This window comes from Schistocerca cancellata, chromosome 7 (genome assembly GCF_023864275.1).
Source record: "Schistocerca cancellata isolate TAMUIC-IGC-003103 chromosome 7, iqSchCanc2.1, whole genome shotgun sequence".
Taxonomy (NCBI): domain Eukaryota; kingdom Metazoa; phylum Arthropoda; class Insecta; order Orthoptera; family Acrididae; genus Schistocerca; species Schistocerca cancellata.
The window spans coordinates 137768208-137789409 of record NC_064632.1 but is presented as its reverse complement, the minus strand read 5'-3'; the positions used below and the strand labels follow the sequence as shown (position 1 = coordinate 137789409).

At 39.8% G+C, this 21202-nt stretch overlaps 1 protein-coding gene across 1 annotated transcript in view; it reads right to left on the bottom strand.

Moving 5' to 3' along the window:
- Positions 1 to 21202, bottom strand: part of LOC126092585 (protein piccolo) — a 650406-nt gene that overhangs the window by 603743 nt on the left and 25461 nt on the right. The window contains exon 2 of the mRNA XM_049908272.1: positions 16494 to 16678. Within this exon, the coding sequence (XP_049764229.1) occupies positions 16494 to 16678 (185 nt within the window). The remainder of the gene's footprint in view (positions 1 to 16493; positions 16679 to 21202) is intronic.

The window sequence follows — 21202 nt, the reverse complement described above, 5'->3', positions numbered from 1 at the left end:
CCAATATTCTACCAATACACCAAAATCTAACATCAGAATTACTTACAAGTGAGCCTATGTCATCATTCCATTTCATATACTTATACAGTGTTACACTCAGGTATTTGAATGAGTTAGTCGATTCAAACTGTGACTCACTGATATTATAGTGAAAGCACTATGTTTTTTCACTCTGTGAAGTGCACAATTTTACATTTCTACACATTTAAAGCAAGTTGCCAAATTTTGCACCACTTGGAAATATTATCACGAGCTGACTGAATATTTATACAGCTTCTTTCAAACAGTACTTCATTACAGGTAACTTCATCATCTGCAAAAAGTCTGTGGTCATTAATATACACTACTGCCCATTAAAATTGCTACACCACGAAGATGACGTGCTACAGACGCGAAATTTAACAGACAGGAAGAAGATGCTGTGATATGCAAATGATTACCTTTCCAGAGCATTCACACAAGGTTGGCGCCGGTGGCGACACCTACAACGTGCTGACATGAGGAAAGTTTCCAACCGATTTCTCACACACAAACAGCAGCTGACTGCCATTGCCTGGTGAAACATTGTTGTGATGCCTCGTGTAAGGAGGAGAAATGAGTACCATCACGTTTCCAACTTTGATAAAGGTCGGATTGTAGCCTACCGCGATTGCGGTTTATTGTATTGCTACATTGCTGCTCGCGTTGGTAGAGATCAAATGACTGTTAGCAGAATATGCAATCGGTGGGTTCAAGAGGGTAATACGGAACACCATTCTGGATCCCAATGGCCTCATATCGCTAGCAGTCAAGATGACAGGCATCTTATCCGCATGGCTGTAACAGATCGTGCAGCCACGTCTCGATCCCTGAGTCAACAGATAGGGACGTTTGCAAGACAACAACCATCTGCATGAACAGTTCGATGTTTGCAGCAGCATGGACTATCAGCTCGGAGACCATGGCTGCAGTTACCCTTGATGCTGCATCACAGACAGGAGCGCCTGCGATGGTGTACTCAGTGACGAACTTGGGTGCACGATGGATCCAGGTTCTGTTTACAGCATCATGATGGTCGCATCCCTGTTTGGTGATGTCATGGTGAACGCACATTGGAAGCGTGTATTCATCATCGCCATACTGGCGTATCACCCGGTATGATGGTATGGGGTGCCACTGGTTACACGTCTCTGTCACCTCTTGTTCGCATTGATGGCACTTTGAACGTTACATTTCAGAAGTGTTACGACCCATGGCTTATCCTTCATTCGATCCCTGCAAAACCCTACATTTCAGCAGGATAATGCATGACCGCATGTTGCAGGTCCTGTACGGACCTTTCTGGATACAGAAAATGTTCGATTGCTGCCCTGGCCAGCACATTCTCCAGATCTCTCACCAATTGAAAATGTCTGGTCAACGGTGGCCGAGCAACTGGCTCGTCACAATACACCAGTCACTACTATTGATGAACTGTGCTATCGTGTTGAAGCTGCATGGGCAGCTGTACCTGTACACGCCATCCAAACTCTGTTTGACTCAACACCCAGGCGTATCAAGGCCGTTATTACGGCCAGAGTTGGTTGTTCTGGGTACTGATTTCTCAGGATCTATGCACCCAAATTGCATGAAAATGTAATCACGTCAGTTCTAGTATAATATATTTGTCCAATGAATACCCGTTTATCATCTGCATTTCTTCTTGGTGTAGCAATTTTAATGGCCAGTAGTGTACAATATGAACAGCAAGGATCCCAAAACACTTTCCTGGTATATACCAAAAGTTACTTCTACATTTGATGATCACTCTCCATTCAAGATAACATGTTCTGTCCTCCTTACCAAAAAGTCCTCATTCGGTCACAAATTTCACTTGATACCCCATATGATAGATCTTTTGACAATAAGAGTATGTGTGGTATTGAGTTAAATGGTTTTTGGAAATCACGAAATGCTGTGTCTAACTGACTATCTTCACCCAAAGCTTTCAGTATGTCATGTGAGAAAAGTGCAAGTTGGGCTTTGCTACCCTCAATTTCAGTTCCTGTCTCATTCGATAGGGAATGGACACTACCTTTGGAACCACCAACAGCCTTTTCATACAACCAGAATTTCTTTCACTAAGACATAACATTATCAATTTTTTATCTAGTTTACTGAACATATATACCTTTCTGCTTGTTTTAGTTTAGTGGAGTTCGAACTATCTGTTCTAGTTAGTTTTCACAGAAGAAAATTAGTAATGCTTAAAGGATGTCTTATCACGCTCACCATTAACAAGACTGTAATTTTTACAACTGATTTTTGGATGATTAAAGTCTCTACTTATAATTACAGAATAACAGGGGAACTTACTTACAAGCAAACTGACGTTTTCTCTCCAATTTTTGGTTACATCAGGAAATGAGTCTGGTGGGCAATAGAAGGATCAAGTTACCATTCTATGCCCAACCCAGCACTGAGTCTTGCCCAAATAATCTCACATGGAGTTTAAATTTCTATCTTGGTGGACTTGAGTCTTTTGCCTACTGCAACAAATACACCCATTATCCTATCCTTTTGACAGACACTTAAATTTTCCCCAAAAGTCCCACTCTATCAATTTCGGGTTTCAACCAGCTTTCTATACCTAGTATTATGGGAGCTTCACTGCTTTTCAAGAGCATTTCGAACTCTGGCGCTTTGTTGTGAGTGCTTCAGCAGTTGTTGCTGCTGCTGCTGCTGCTGCTGCTGCTGTTGTTGTTGTCTCCAATCCAGAGACTGGTTTCATGCAGCTCTTCGTGCTACTCTATTCTGTGCAAATCTCTTCACCTCTGAATAACTACTGCAACCCACATCTTTCTTGGTCTCCCTCTATTGTTTTTACCCTTTACACTTCCCCCCAAAACTAAATTGCTGATCCCATGATGCCTCAGAACGTGTCCTACCAACTGTTCCCTTCTTATAATCAAGTTGTGCCATAAATTCCTCTTCTCCCCAGTTCTATTCAGTATCTCTTGATCAGTCAATGATCCACCCATCTAATCGTCAGCATTCTTCCGTAGCATCACATTTTGAAAGCTTCTATTCTCTTCTTGTCTACATTGGTTATCGCCCATGTTTCACTTCTACATGACTACACTCCATACAAATACTTTCAGAAAAGACTTCCTGACTCTTAAATCTGTACTCAATGTTAGCAAAATTCGCTTCTTCAGAAACGCTTGCTCTGCCGCAGCCAGAATACATTTTATATCCTCCCTGCTTCAACAGTCATCAGTTATTTTGCTCCCCAAATAGCAAAACACATTTACTACTTTAAGAGTCTCATTTCCTAATTAATTGCCCAAGCATCACCTGATTTAGCTTGACTACATTCTATTATCCTCGTTTTGCTTTTGATGATGTTCATTCCTCCATTCCATTCAAGACACCGCCCATTCCATTCAGCTGCTCTTCTTGGTCCTTTGCTTTCTCTGACAGAATTACAATGTTGTCAGCAAAACTCAAAGTTTTTATTTCTTCTCCATGGATTTTAATTCCTACTGGGAATTTTTCTTTTGTTTTCTTTACTCCTTGCTCAATATACAGATTGAATAACGTCGGGGATAGACTACAACCCTGTCTCATTCTCTCACTCCCTTTCCAACCTTAGCTTTGCCTTTCTTTAATCTATCTTCTAAAATAAGTCAAAGGGTCAGTATTGCCTTGCATGTTCCAAAATTTCTATGGAATCCAAACTGATCTTCCCCGAGGTCGGCTCCTAAGGAATTCTGGTTAGTACTTTACAACTGTGACTTAGTAAACTGATAGTTTGGTAATTTTCACACCTGTCAGCACCTGCTTTCTTTGGGATTGGAATTATTATATTCTTCTTGAAGTCTGCGGGTATTTCGCCTGTCTCATCCATCTTGCTGGCCAAATGGAAGAGTTTTGTCATGGCTGGTTCTCTCAAGGTTATCATTAGTTCTAACGGAATGTTGTCTACTGTTGGAGCCTTGTTTCGACTCAGGTCTTTCAGTGCCCTTTCAAACTTGTCACATAGTATCATATCTCCCATTTCATCTTCATCTACGTCCTCTTCCATTTCCATAATATTGTCCTGAAGTACATCGCCCTTGTATAGACCCTCTATATACTCCTTCCACCTTCCTACTTTCCCTTCTTTGCTTAGGACTGGTTTTTCATCTGAGTTGCTGATATTCATGCAGGTGGTTCTCTTTCCTCCAAAGGTCTCTTAATTTTCCTGTAGGCAGTATCTATCTTACCCCTAGAGATACATGTTTCTACATCCTTACATTTGTCCTCAAGCCATCCCTGCTCAGCCATTTTGCACTTCCTGTCAATCTCATTTTAGAGACGTTTGTATTTCTTTTCACCTGCTTCATTTACTGAATTTTTATACAGGGTGAAGCAAAATTCGGGCACTCGGCCTTCACAGCGCGACTCCTCACATGCCAGCGATAAAAAATGCGAGTACATCCGGCAGAAAAAGGATGTTAAAGAGTGACAATATGGCAACACTGTAACCACATGTATATTACCTACCTCTGTCAGCAAATAATAGTTGTGCTGTACAGTTGGTGCAGTGGATAGAATTTTGGGTTAGCAAGCAGGAAGTCGAAGGTTCAATCCTGGGTTCAAGCATACATTTTTTATTTGTTAAATGTAGTCCAGGTGGCACGGTATCTGGCATCTTAATCATCAACAGTGATTGCAGCTGGTCCTCTGGAAAACATTTGCACTTACATACACAATCATAGAAATGGAAGATTGGTCAGCTTTGAAACAAGCCCTTTCCATGTCGTAGGCGTGAATTTATTCACACCACTTCATCTACTAGATGTGAAACCTGTTTTCTTTGTACCCTCCTCTAATGGTCACATAGATTAGTACCAACTATTCTTGTCTCGTTCAGGTCAATTAAATTTTGTTAGGGCCTTACGTTACGAGTAGGACTAGCAATGCGCTTTGCGAATGATGTCCAAACTCGATTATTATTTGTATGTGTTATTACCATGGAACCATTAATTGTTTCAACTGTCTATTTCGTATTTTTCTAAACACCCATTTGTTGTGTCCAGCGTTACAAAATGTAAAATTTAGAATACATGTGACATAAGAATCAGTGCATATTACAATATGAAATGTCATAATGAAATCACCAAATTAAAAAAATGCACCCCAACCCAGGATTGAACCCTCGACCTCCTGCATGCTAAACCAAAACTCTATCCACTGCACCAACTGTGCAGCACGAGTAATTTGTGCCATCAGAGGTAGTTACCATACGTGTTGTTACAGCATTGCCAGATTGTCACTCTAACATCATTTTTCTGCCGGATGTACTCGGCAAATGAAATTCTGTGGCACACATTTTTTTTATCACTGGCATGTGAGGAGTCGCGCTGCGAAGCCCGAGTGCGCAAGTTTCGCTTCACCCTGTATTTTCTCCTTTCATCAATTAAATTCAATATCTCTTCTGTTATCCATGGATTTCTACTAGCCCTCATATTTTTACCTACTTGGTCCTCTGCTGTGTTCACTATTTCATCTCTCAAAGCTACCCATTCTTCTTCTACTGTATCTCTTTCCCTTGTTCTTGTCAATCATTCCCCAATGTTCTCTCTGAAACTCTCTACAGCCTCTGGTTCTTTCAGTTTATCCTGGTCCCATCTCCTTAAATTCCTACCTTTTTGCAATTTATTCAGTTTTAGTCTACAGTTCATAACCAACAAATTGTGGTCAGAGTCCACATCTGACTCTGGAAATGTCTTACAATTTAAAACCTGCTTCCTAAATCTCTGTCTCACCATTATACAATCAATCTCAAACCTTCTAGTGTCTCCAGGCCTCTTCCACGTATACAACCTTCTCTCATGATTCTTAAACCAAGTGTTAGCTGTAATTAAGTTATGCTCTGTGCAAAATTCTACTATGTGTCTTGCTCTTTCATTCCTTACCCCCAGACCACATTCACGTACTACTATTCCTTCTCTTACTTTTGCTACTATCGAATTCCAGATATTGTGAACCTGGCATCCACTCATCAGGCATCATCATCATCATCATCATCATTACTACTACTACTGCTACTACTACTATTACTAATGTGGTTGTTGTTGTTATTACATTTATTTCAGCTTAATAGTACTCACATTGTACATTAATCTTCTGAGCATTATTGACTAATGTGCAGTTTTCATTTCCTTTTTACATTCTTTGTTTGTATAAGATCATAACTGAATTCTGAATTATTCAGTCTGCCAAAACTCTGAATTATTCAGTCTGGAAAAAAAGAGCCTTCCCCACCAGAAATTAATTATTATTGTATTCCCAATTCCCATATTTCTAATTATTCAGCTGATTAAAATACCTCTTTGGTCATTTTCACAATTAATGCAGTTTGTTAAAAACATGAAACTGTACAAAAATATGTTCAATATAATGAACTATGTGAAAAAATTTGAAAATTTCATCAACTTCATAAAAATAAAATTATTGTACATAAATAAATTTAATTTATCTTAAAATGTTACTACATACAAAAGTCTTCCTGTGTACACAGATGTGCTAATGCAAAAATTCCCCAATGAAGTGGTGATGTAGGTTAGGGGAGCAAGTGGGCATGTTGACCACCATTCCTAGGTAGCAGGAGGATGCTGAGTTGAATAAAGGCTGCTTCACACACATCAGTGACGCAACAGTACTGTGACCGGCCCGTTACAGCACTGGTTGTAACGCCACAGTAGCGCCTATTCACAGTGGTCAGTATTTCTTTCAGTATGTACACTTGAGCAGCCTGGATGGCGAATTTCTCAGACAATGATCTTATGCTGATTGCTCTGATTTTGGAACGAAGAAGAGGAAAAGCGGGCAAAAAAATGGAAGTGGTTCATCAGGCACCTAGAAGTAGAGAAACAGCAGGGGAATTTGCCACTTTGTGCAGTGAACTGATGCACGAAGGAACAAAAGTTCCACGAATAATTCAGAATATCATATAATTCATTCAACTTACTATTGAACAAGTTGTATGTTCATCTAAAAATGTGAAACACACAGTGGAGAACAGCCATCGGACCAAGAGAACAGCTCACCATTTACTTGAGGTTAGTTAGAATTTAATATAATTAACCGACACTTGGCAATTTATTGGTAATTAAATATAAGAAATCAACATTCATCATTATAGGCTTCAGTTGTAGAGACTTGAGTATTTTCTTTTGTCTCACGCAATACTGATTCATTACTGCTAATATCACCTGTGAAATCTTCATTTGTTACATCCCTACAGTCTATCTTTCTTTTCAGTTGTCTGGTGACTGAAGGTGCACTAAATATAATTTCATTTAGTTATCACAAGGGCAAAATATGGTTCACAAAATCATAAGAGATACCTGCAGGATAATTACAGACAATATAATGGACGAACTGATGCCTACTCCTACAAAAGAAATGTAGAAGAACATTGTGATGCGTTTTTATAAAATGTGGCATTTTCCTAACTCGGAAAAAACATTTCTATTCAGGCTCCTTCAAACAATGGACCACTATTCTTTATTCCTCGGGCAGGTGCGCATGTATTTTATTGCACAAGCAGTCACGCAGCACATTTTGTGCACCACTTTCACTGCTCAGTTCTATAGTTATTTTAATATGCTCTCACACTAGTACTGATATTAATTAGTTTATTGTTTTTAAGGGTAGATAAAGCATCACTCAAAATTATATTAAAAATATTGATATAACAAATTTTATTGTGCAGTTAATACAAATAATTTATTATGGGCACAGTGGAAAATACTAAGAAATAGTTTTACATACCTAGACAAGAAATGTCTTGACACTGTTTTTCACTTAGAGTGGGATAAAATTGTTTCATTATTTAACATGCCTGTTAATTATACTTTATTTACAAAAGTTGATATACATCTAAACACATAAATGACATAGTTCTAAAAAATCTATATTTCCTGTCAGTGTTGAAAATTAATATAATGATAGTGAATGCCTGCAGAAACCAGATTATAACAGCTTACAGACAGGCCATGTTCATTACTTAGTAATAAGAGAGGTCAAGATTCAAATCACTAGTCATCTGAGTCTGCAGGTGTAACTTGACACTTTTCACAGGCGTAACTAACTTGTATACCTCCTGCAAACAAAACTATTACAAGAATCACACTTTATTGTAGTGTTAATATTCTTGGCCCTTCCATAAATAACAAAGCGTCCCTGTTTCTTAGCCGAATGCTTCTCAACTTGCTCAGATGTTGTCCAGTACCTTTGAAGGAACAGCAATATGTCCTTGGTAAGGCTCTGAATTCTGGCTCTTTCTATCAGATGTGACTTCATGAGGTCATAAGCCAGGTTCTTCAGAAATACTATTCTCGTAACCTTTCGATTTTGTCCATTTGCGTAAAAAAGAATCTGGGTGTTGATACCAGCAATGTCCATTAGAGTGAAACTGAGTACCAAAAGCCACCTTCTTGTTATACGAGCCACAGAATATGTGCCATACATCTGGTCAACTGCGTCAACACCACCCTTAGTGGCATTGTGATCTAGCACAATCTCTGCTTTCGAGGATCTTCATCAGTAGTACCTGAATCTTCTTTGGTACGTATGAAACCAATGTCAAATCATTTTTATATCTGGAGAGGATGAACCATGTACTCGATTTTTCTTGGGCAGGAATTCCACAGGAATTTCTCGTTTATTTTTTCTGAGTGTCCCAATACGCACAAGCCTTTTACCTAATAGCAACATAGCCAAGAAGCAACTTGTATACCAACTGTCCATAGTTATATTCCTGTTGGATCCCTCTATATGACTCACAAGTATGTAAACTATTTCTGACACTGAATTTGAGACTGCATAAGGTCCTTCGGGTTGTGTTCTGCAATATACCTCAATGTTGATTGTAAAAAATGATTTTGCTTCACAGAACGCAAATATCTTAATGCCATATTTGGCGAGTTTGTAGGGGATATTTTGTACAAATCCACAGCGACCACTAAATGCTTGAAGTTTCTCATCAATGATTACAAACTCAATTTTTTAACTGGTTATCCACAATCGAACTTACTGTGGCCACCTTATCAAACGTTCTCCTCTCTTCTCTTGTGCTTTTATCATTGAAACAAATACAACAGCAAGAATAGAAACTGCTTGTGGCTCATCACAGTTCTTCCAATTTCGGTTCATGATCGATCAGTCTTCCACAGTTCATTTGTTCGTATATTTCACAGCAGTGTCGATCATTTCCATGTTAATTATCTTGAGGAGTCCAGAAATGTCGGTTGTTACATCTCTGGAAATAGCCTTGGGACCAGGAAAATGTTTTACAATATTTTCCCTTCTTGCTTTGCTTGAGGCAGAGCTAGTACATTTCCTCCATTTGGAACTTTTGTCTCTTCCCACAAACCAATCACCAATAGAACATGGTTGACAATTATTGTCTTCAATTTCGTCTGACTCATACTCTTGTTCTCTTTCAGAGTCATCGTCACTACAAGTAATTACCTCCACTTCCGCATCAGTATTACCGTCCAATATAGTGTCTACATCTTTCGTAAAATCTGGATCTTCATTCACAAGCCATTCAAGTTCCCCATTAGTTAAACACATTCTTGCCCTAAAATAAAAATTTAAATTGAACATGCGCCACTGGAACATTGCAAGTAAAATAACCGCTATGTTCAAACATGTAAAAAAATACTTACATAAGCAGCCGTGCAGTGCACTGAGTGTGCCAGAAGTGACAGCATTACACTAAATTCTCCATTTAACAAATTCCTTAGCACTGACAATTACTGCACTGAACATAACAGTCGTCAGAACAATAATGAAGGAATATGTCAAGTTTTAAAGGCCTACATTGTTGCAAACACATTGGCTACGTTGATTATATAAATTTGGTACACTGTGCACCAGCGTGCCTGCTCTAGGGTTAATTACATGAAGACATTCTCCGTAACTCTGTTGCCCCTTGTAGACACTAAGTGTAACTATACTGCTACTGATGTTGGGGCATATGAAAAGAAAATTTATAGCTACGGCCAACACACTGAAACAATAACATTTTACCTTAGCTGGTTTTATTCACTGATGTAAAATCAGAAATATACACATATGTTATCACAAGTTGTTTTTATTTCTGCTCCTGTTTTATTCCCGGGAGTATTGTTAAGCTCTGTGGCCATGTATTAGGGGTTGGCGAGATCATGCAACACAGGATAGTTGCGCACTAATTCAAAAAGTTCATTGTCATTCACGTTTACGATGTTAAACTACTACTCAGCATCACAACAATCAGACCATGATGCAACCATGACGTGAGAAAATATCGGCTGCAAGAAATATGGCAACCACAATACAATGGCAGGAGCACGGTTTGCATTGTCACATCATGGGCAAGTGTGAACACTGTCCTTTAAACTCCTGGAACAATATCTTCAAACATGTCAGTGGTATAATGGCCAGTCATGGCATTGTCACATCACTGATATGCGTGAAGTGCCATTAAGGCTGACAACTATAGATGTACACTATTATTCTACACTGAAGCATCAAAGAAACTGATATAGACATACGTATTCAAATACAGAGATATGTAAACAGGCAGAATACAACGTTGTGGTTGGCAACACCTATATAAGACAAACAAGTGCCTGGCACAGTTGTTAGATCAGTTACTGCTGCTACAATGGTAGGTTATCAAGATTTAAGTGAGTCTGAACGTGGTGTTATAGTTGGCACATGGGCGATGGGATTCAGCATCTCCGAGTTAGTGATTAAGTGGGGATTTTTCCATACGACCGTTTCACGAGTGTACCATGAATATCAGGAATCTGGTAAAACATCAAATCTCGGACATCACTGTGGCCAGAAAAAGGTTCCTGCAAGAACAGGAGCAATGACGACTGAAGAGAATTTTTCAATGTGACAGAAGTGCAACCCTTCTGCAAATTGCTGCAGATTTCAATTTCAATACTGTGCCATCAACGAGTGTCAGCATGCAAACCACTGAACGAAACATCATCCTTATGGGCTTCCAGAGCATGTGTGTACCCTTGATGAATGCATGACACAAAGCTTCACGCCTCGCCCGGGCCCGTCAATACTGACATAGGACTGTTGATGGCTGAAAACATGTCACCTGGATGGCCGAGTCTCGTTTCAAAATGTATTGAGTGGATGGATGTGTACATAAAAGGACACAACCTCATGAACCCATGTCAGCAGGGGACTGTTCAAGCTGGTAGAAGCTGTGTAATTGGGTGAGACATGTGCAGTTGGAGTGATATGGGACCCCCGATACCGGACCCCCGATACCTCTAGATACGACTCTGAAAGGTGACATGTATGTAAGCATCCTATCTGATAACATGCACCATTAATGTCCATTGCGCATTCTGATGGACTTTGGCAATTCCAGCAGGACAATGCAACCCCCCCCCCTCTCCACACACACACACACACACACACACACACACACACATCCAGAATTGCTACAGAGCAGCTCCAGGAACACTCTTCCGAGTTTAAACACTTCCGCTGGAAACCAAACTCACCAAGCATGAACATTATTGAGTATATCTGGGATGTCTTGAAACATGCTGTTCAGAAGAGATCTCCACCCCCTCATACTGTTATCAATTTATGAACAGCCCTTCAGGATTCATGGTGTCAATTCCCTCCATCACTACTTCAGAAATTACTCAAGTCCATGCCACATCATGTTGTGGCAGTTCTGCGTGCTCGTGGGGGCCCTTACCAGGTCAGATGGTTGGAAAAATCATAGTGAAACAAGTTCCATATGTCAAAACTGGTTCCATTAAAACCTCAAGCTCATTTATTCAGTTTATTTTAGAGCCTTATATATCTGATGCCATATCTTCATCGTCTCAGAAACTTTGAACCTGTGCAAAAATATAAGTCTTATTACACATTTCTGGGGTCATATTCTGGCCAGTTCTAGGCAACAGTCGGTTTGCCTCCTTCAATCAGTATGGTGTAATGAAACTTCCTGGCACATTAAAACAGTACCAGATTGGGACTCGAACCTGGGACCTTTGCCTTTCATGGGAATGCACTCAAACCACCAAAAACATCAAAACCAAGCATGACTCATGAACCATCCTCACAGCTTTACTTCTGCCAATATCTCATCTACTACCTTCCAAACTTCACAGAAGTTCTTCTGTATATCTTGCAGGACTAGCATTCCTGGAAGGAAAGACACTGCGGAGACACGGCTTAGCCACAGCCTAAGTGTTATTTGCAGAATGGATTTTCACTCTGGAGTGGAGTGTGGACTGATATGAAACTTCCCGCCAGAGTAAAACTGTGTCCCAGACCTGGATTCAAACCTGGGACCTTTGCCTTTTGCGGGCAAAATCTGCAAAAATTTGAGGTTGCTGTAAACATTGTCTGCCCGATCATTAACACACAACATTAACAATATGGGTCCCAATACACTTATCTGGGGCACAACTAAAGTTACTTCTAGTTCTTTTCCTAAGGATAGGGCAAGCAAAGGGCACCTACACAACCCATTATACTTTTTGCTGGTCTTTGCCGTTTTCACAGTTGCTGCCAATTTTTGCCAAATTGCCTGCAGCTTCTGCTAATTTGAAAATCTATATTTTCAGAAAATGAAAAATATAGTGTTTCAATTCTTCAGGCAGGTTCTCCCTGTCTGACAGCTTAGAAGATGTATCAATGGCAGTCACAAGTACCAGATTTTAAGGGGGATAACTGTGTCTCAAAGCATAGACATAAAGCTAAATGTACACAGAACCTTTCCTTAAAAACTGAACAGAAACAGCCGAGGAAAACCTAGTCGTTGAGCATTTCCTGGAAGGTATTCATGAATAGTGATATAGATTGAACCGTATCATGACAATAACTCCAGGCTTCTGGGGCAACATAAATAAGATATGAATGCAAAGTTTTGCAGTGATATATACTGATAAAATTTTCTTGGGCTTCCAGCCACATCCAGTGGTTTAAAATCCACAAGCTTTCGGCCGAGTTCTCCTGGGCCATTGTCAAGTGGTGATTTATACAGCTGCGCTGTCTTCGCTGACGTCATTGGTGCTCGCTCCAGTGATGTCATTGCGTGCTTGCCGCACCCGCTTCAACTTTCCAATGGCCGGGTTCCTTGTTGTGCTTAGCTGCATGCCGCTGTCTTTATTGTGAGTGTTGTCAGAAATTTTTAACTCTATCGCTTCTTTTATAACACTGTCTCAAAAACTAGTAGTTCACATAATAACAGATGTCTCAGCAAATGCAATACGGCATCCATTTCATAAAACATGTTCCGCCACCGCTGATTTCCCACGATACCGTAGGCGAAAACATCTCTCGTGTTCCACACGGCACTTTTCAATAGTATGTACAGTCTGTCTGATATAGAACTGTCCACACCCACATAGTATTTTATACACTCCTGGCATTCTTAGTCCAACAACGTCTTTCACAGGCTTCATTAGCTATCGAATTTTAGCCAGTGTCCTAAAAACCGTATCGATTTTATGCTTCTTTAGAAGCCTGCTAATCTTTCCTGTTATTGAGCCACATAACAGCAAGAATGCAAGCTTCTTCATGCCCTCCTTGGAGGTCTTCTGCTTATGTTTCTTCGGCAAGATGGCTTGCGAAATCCGGCAGTAGTTGTAGCCGTTTATCTGAAGACTTTCCGTAAGTGGTTCAGTTTCTTCTGAAGGCTTTCAGCATCTGAAAAGGCTTCAGCTCGATGCACCAATGTCCTCAGTACAGAACAATTCTGCGAAAGGTGACGATAGCTGGTAGCATGCAGATATCAGTCTGTGTGGGTGGGGTTTCCGATAAACACTGTGGCCGAGACACAATTTCTTTCCCGCAGACGTGGTGGTCTAGAAAAGGTAAGGAGGCACCATCTGTCTCTACTTCTATCATGAATCTGATGTTATCATGGATACTGTTGATGTGGTTGAAAAAGTCTCCCAGCTTTTCACACCCGTGAGGCCAGACAATGAATGTGTCATCGATGTAACAATAAAAGCAACTAGGCTTTGCATGAGCTGTGTCCAGGGCAATGTTCTCAAAGTACTCCATGAAGAGGTTGGCTATTACTGGAGCTAATGGGTTTCCCATTGTGATGCCGTCCATCTGACTAAAATAATCTCCATCATACAAAAATTATGATGATGTCGAAGTGTGCTTAAATAAATCCACAACAGTGTCAACAAATAACTGAGAGAGCAAATCTAAAGACTCTTTGAAGGGAACCTGAGTGAACAATGACACCACATCAAAGCTAAACATCATATCTCCTCCTCCAAGACACAAGCATTTAATTCAGCTGATGAAATCAGTCATATTCTTAATGTGGTGCTGACAATGACCCAGGTGCGGAGTAAGGACACTGGCCAGATGTTTAGCTAGTCTATACGTTGGTGATCCAATGGGACTTATGATGAGACATAGAGGATTGTGTTCCCTATGAACCTTGGGAACTCCGACATCTTCTCACTGAAGCAGGCACATCAAGCGTGCAATCAAAACATTACGATACATGGCACTGGAACAAGCACCAGCGACGTCACTGAAGACAGTGCGGCTATATAAGGATGACAGCAGCAATCATTCAACAGTCACCACTTGACAATGGCCGAGGCAAACTCAGCCGAAAGCTCATGGATTTTAAACCACTGGGCGTGGCTGTAAGCCCAAGAAAATTTTATCAACGTAAATAAGGAGACTGTTGAGACAAAGATGTGAAGAAACTAATGAATGGGGACAGATGCACCATGTAAGGAAGTCTCGAGCTTCGTGCGCTCTATATCTTGTCAGTCATCTTAGTCAGAAAATATGAAGGCCGACACATGTACTAGAAATCAAGTGTTGTAGAAGGTCATGATCACAGAGGAGAAATAAATACACAAACAGTAGTACAATGATAGATACCTTTCAGTTCAGCTGAAGCATAGACAGCAAGCTCATCCCAAACTGCAGCTTGCTACAGCACAAATCTGCCCAAACGTCTGGAAATGTATGTTATTACAGTTGCAAATACTTGGCAGTGTTGTGAGATAAAGTCACGGGAGTTTTCACTGAAGACTGTAATAGATGATAACATCAAGACTAGTTTCCATGAATACAAGGTAAAACAAAGCTATGGAAGTGTTGATGAAATAAGCCTGGAAGTAAGAACCAGTAACGGGGCCGCCACTGATACTCTTCTGCAATGTGTACGAAGTGATTCTTGTGAATTCTTTAATCACTAAGCCACAAAGTACTGAAAACGCTAAGACAAACTGAAAGGTGCTAATGATAATCTGCAATGAGTTCAGCAATTAAAACAATCATTTCAAAGATCATGAAAGGATTTCCAACAGACACCATGAAATGTATCAATACATGATAGTTAGGGTAAGTACGACGTGAAGTGTTGACCCCAAGTGTCAAGCTGCCATATTTATAAGCTTATATACATTTTGTAACAACCTAATTTCAATTATCTGGTTATTTAGAATTCAGTTTACTATACCGATTCATATTATATCATTAATTTCACTCTGACTTTAGCAAGCATAGATTTATCTCTGCACCAGATCGACTGGTACTAATCAATACTTGAAAAAAAAAACCAACAACAACATAAATAATTCTCATTTTATAATTGCAGGATAGTTTTTGTAAGGACTGACATTAGCATTCCATTCGCATTTGTGTAATAAACTCGCAGAAATATTAGGCACATTTTCCAACTAAAAATCTTCATGATACTAGCAACTTCATAAAAAATGTTGTTAGTGAGCAAAGTTTATGAATTTCAATATTAAAAGCTAGAATCCGTTTAAAATTGTGATGTGAGAGGAACAAATTAATGCATAACTGAATGATGACAGCCTGTGTACACCAGGAAGATTTTTGACGGTAATCCATAAATTTTCTGTTTCTAATAATGGAAGACATAGGCAGTAATTGTTACAAATATATACAAGGAGTGACGAATCAACCATGGGAGAGTCAGTTTTCCGACAGTTTTTTGTAGCCTGTTTTGGTACAGTTATACACAGTGAACACGTTATTTTGAAAGAGGACGGCATGTGAACACGAATTTCTTGAAAATTTTCTTAGCACTACCAAATCAATAGCTACACTGTCTTGACCTCAGCAAGTTGATGCAAATTTTAGTGGAGCACATAACTCGCAAATTCTTTTACAGTTACTGAAACACTGGGGATTGCCAAGAAATGAAGATGAGTATTTGCTAATTAACTGTCAACACTCATCTATTTCAACCATATAACCTAGACCCAGCAGTGACCAACTGTAAGACACTGTACACCAGAGGTAGAAAATACAAAAGCAATGTTTTGCAGAGATGTAGCATCTGTTTCACTAGTGGGTATAAACATTCAGGGACGAGAATTGCTTGGAGGTAGATATTATAAAACAGTCAACATCCACAGTTATAGTAACATCGTAACACTTTCAGTCCAAGTTTACTGTTAAAGAAATATAAGATAAACAAACATGTCTACCTGGTGCTGCTGGTACACTGACTGAAGGTGGGGCAGATGGAGATTCCCTAGTAGCATGACGAAGATCAAGAGCTGCTTCTGACCCTCGTGAGTCATCTACAGACATAGCAGGTGGACACTGAAGGCGTGGTGATAGTCCTGGACGGCTTGAAGTTCCTTCTCTGGACACAGGTCGACTCGCTTCCCTGATAAACAAAGAAAAGATATTAAGTATGATTATAAGTTCAGAAATAAATGAGAAACATGGTAGTTACAGCATTATGACATGGATGGATTGCTACACACTAAATAGTGGAGATGCTGATCGCAGACAGGCACAACAAAAAGACTAGCAACTTAAGCTTTTGGCCATAAGACCTTCTTCTGCATTAGACAAATGCATGCACAGGCACACGCACACATTCACACAAACACAACTCACAATTACAAGTGTCTCTCACAGTCAAGGCCGCCATGTCTGGCTTCAGCTGCCAGAGACAGTGGTCCTGTGAGTGTGAGTTGCATTTGTGTGTGTGCGTGTGTGTGTGTGTGTGTGTGTGTGTGTGTGTGTGTTTTCTCAGTTTAAATGGTCCGCGGATATGAACATAAATTTCTCGTAAATAACCAGGTTAATGGTTATCCATGTTACCAAGTTAATCCCCCCCCCCCCCTTGAGCCATGGAGCCGTTGGTGGGGAGCTTGCGTGACTCAGCAATACAGATAGCCGTGTCATAGGTGCAACCGCAACGGAGAGGTATCTGTTGAGAGGCAAGACAAACATGTGGTTCCTGAAGAGAGGCAGCAGCCTTTTCAGTAGTTGCAGGGGCAACAGTCTGGATGATTGACTGATCTGGCCTCGTAACACTAACCAAAACGGCCTTGCTGTGGTGGTACTGCGAATGGCTGAAAGCAAGGGGAAACTAGAGCCATAATTTTGCCCGAGGGCATGCAGCTTTACGGTATGGTTAAATGATGATGGCGTTCTCTTGAGTAAAATATTCTGGAGGTAAAATAGTACCCCATTCGGATCTCCGGGCGGGGACTACTCAGGACGACGTTGTTATTAGGAGAAAGAAAACTGGCGTTCTACGGATCGGAGCGTGGAATGTCAGATCCCTTAATCGGGCAGGTAGGTTAGAAAATTTAAAAAGGGAAATGGATAGATTAAAGTTAGATACAGTGAGAATTAGTGAAGTTCAGTGGCAGGAAGAACAAGACTTCAGGTCAGGTGAATATGTGGTTATACATACAAAATCAAATAGCGGTAATGCAGGAGTAAGTTTAATAATGAATAGGAAAATAGTAATGCGGGTAAGCTACTACAAAACAGCGTAGTGAATGCATTATTGTGGCCAAGATAGATACGAAGCCCACTACCACAGTAGTACATGTTTATATGTCAACTAGCTCTGAAATGATGAAGAGATTGATGAAATGTATGATGAGAGAAAAGAAATTATTCAGAGAGTGAAGGAAGATGAAAATGTAATTGTCATGGCTGACTAGAACTCCATAGTTGGGAAAGGAAAAGAAGGAAACGTAGTAGGTGAATATGGAATGGAAGTAAGGAATGAAAGAGGAAGCCGCCTGGTAGAATTTTGCACAGAGCATAACTTAATCATAGCTAACACTTGGTTCAAGAATCATAAAAGAAGGTTGTATACGTGGAAGAAGCCTAGAGATACTGGAAGGTCTCAGATAGATTATATAATGGTAAGACAGAGATTCAGGAACCAGGTTTTAAATTGTAAGACATTTCCAGGGGCAGGTGTGATTAAAAGTAGATTAAAACTGAAGAAACTGCAAAAAGGTGGGAATTTGAGGAGATGAGACCTGGATAAACTGAAAGAACCAGAGGTTGTAGAGAGCTTCAGCAAGAACAGTAGGGAATGATTGACAAGAATGGGGAGAAAGAAATACAGTAGAAGAAGAAGAATGGGTAGCTTTGAGAGACGAAATAATGAAGGTAGCAGAGGATCAAGTAGGTAAAAAGACGAGGACTAATAGAAATCCTTGGGTAACAGAAGAGATATTGAATGTAATTGATGAAAGGAGAACATATAAAAATGCAGTAAATGAAGCAGGCAAAAAGGAATACAAACATCTCAAAAATAAGATCGACAGGAAGTGCAAAATGGCTAAGCAGGCATGGCTAGAGGATATGTGTAAGGATGTAGAGGCGCAGGGGTAAGGTAGATACTGCCTACAGGAGCATTAAAGAGACCTTTGGAGAAAAGAGAACCACTTGCATGAATATCAAGAGCTCAAATGGAAACCCAGTTGTAAGCAAAGAAGGGAAAGCAAAAAGGTGGAAGGAGTATATAGAGGGTCTTCACAAGGGCGATGATCTTGAGGACAATATTATAAAAATAGAAGAGAATGTAGATGAAGATGAAATAGGAGATATGATTCAGAGCACTGAAAGACCTAAGTCGAAACAAGGCCCCGGGAGTAGACAACATTCCATTAGAACTACTGACAGCCTTGGGAGAGCCAGGCCTAACAAAACTCTACCATTTGGTGAGCAAGATGTATGAGACAGGTGAAATACCCTCAGACTTCAAGAAGAATATAACAATTCCAATCCTAAAGAAAGCAGGTGTTGACAGATGTGAAAATTGCTGAACCATCAGTTTAATAAGTCACAGCTGCAAAATACTAACACAAATTCTTTACAGACAAATGGAAAAACTGGTAGAAGCCGACCTCGGGGAAGATCAGTTTAGATTTCATAGAAATGTTGGAACATGCGAGGCAATACTGACCCTACAACTTATCTTAGAATATAGATTAAAGAAAAGCAAACCTACATTTCTAGCATTTGTAGACTTAGAGAAAGCTTTTGACAATGATGACTGGAATACTCTCTTTCAAATTATGATGGTGGCAGGGGTAAAATGCAGGGAGCGAAAGGCTATTTACAATTTGTACAGAAACCAGATGGCAATTATAAGAGTCGATGGGCATGAAACGGAAGCAGTGGTTGGGGAGGGAGTGAGACAGGGTTGTAGCCTTTCCCCATGTTATTCAATCTGTATATTGAGCAAGCAGTACAAGAAATAAAAGAAAAATTCGGAATAGGAATTAAAATCCATGGAGAAGATATAAAAACTTTGAGGTTCGCCGATGACATTCTAATTCTGTCAGAAGCAGCAAAGGACCTGGAAGGGCAGCTGAACGGAATGGACAGTGTCTTGAAAGGAGGATATAAGATGAACGTCAACAAAAGCAAAATTAAGATAATGGAATGTAGTCGAATTAAATCGGGTAATGCTGTGGGAATTAGATGGAAATGAGACGCTTAAAGTAGCAAATGAGTTTTGCTATTTGGGGAGCAAAATAACTGATGGTGGTCGAAGTAGAGAGGATATAAAATGTAGACTGGCAATGGCAAGGAAAGCATTTCTGAAGAAGAGAAATTTGTTAACATCGAATATAGATTTAAGTGTCAGGAAGTCGTTTCTGAAAGTATTTGTATGGAGTGTAGCCACGTATGGAAGTGAAACATGGACGATAAATAGTTTAGACAAGAAGAGAATATAAGCTTCCGAAATGTGGTGCTACAGAAGAATGCTGAAGATTAGTTGGGTAGATCACATAACTAATGAGGAGGTAGTGAATAGAATTGGAGAGAAGAGAAATTTGTGGCACAACTTGACTAGAAAAAGGGATCAGTTGGTAGGGCATATTCTGAGGCATCAAGGGATCACCAATTTAGTATTGGAGGGCAGTGTGGAGGGTAAAAATCGTAGAGGGAGACCAAGAGATGAATACACTAAACAGGTTCAGAAGGATGTAGGTTGCAGTAGGTACTGGGAGATGAAGCAGCTTGCACAGGGTAGAGTAGCACTGTGAGCTGCATCAAACCAGTCTCTGGACTGAAGACCGGAACAACAACAACAACAACAACAACAACAACAACCACCAAGTTAATGAGATGTTGGTAAAGACGTCACCAAGATATTGCAGTGATCTCTACTTATTTTCAAGACAACATAACAGTAAATATTACAGCCATCTGGCCAGTATCTGCTCAAGGCACCTATCACTTATAACAACACAAATCTGATAATATCATGGATAAAATGAAAACTGAGTCACCTAGCATAAAATACATTACTGATCAGCTAACATAAAATATATTACTGGTTCAATCATGGGAGTCTTAACATTCCCTAGTAGAGTCAAGTGTCAATTAGCTGATTAAAAAGAATAGGCGTATCAGTACTGATGGTTACACACCAATAAAGTTGCAATGTGTAATGCTTTACTAGTGGCCAACAAAAGCTGTTTGAAGGGCTAATTAAGTGAATAATAGTTAAGTACAAATCACATAGATTTTCATTTCTACTTGAATAACTGTATGTTCTGAAGATACAGAACACTGCCTAAGGCAATGAAAGCAAAGAAATGAAATATAAATTTAATTTTACTTGAGGGTTATGTAGCACGCAGTGAAATGCACATTAAACAGGCTACATAAGTACCCCTCATTCTACACTTCACCACAATCTGTCACCAAAACCTTTATTTCGTATTCACGTTAGTTGGTTTCACTGATTCGCACCCAAATTGTTGCTTTCCACCCTAAACTAGACCTTGAGCTATGCTACAGATCAGTTCATCAGCCCAACCCAGATATCAACAGGGAACAGTATCACAATATATCCAAATCTGCACTTATAACTATTGATTTATTCAATGATTATTGTACTGTATTCTGTAAACCT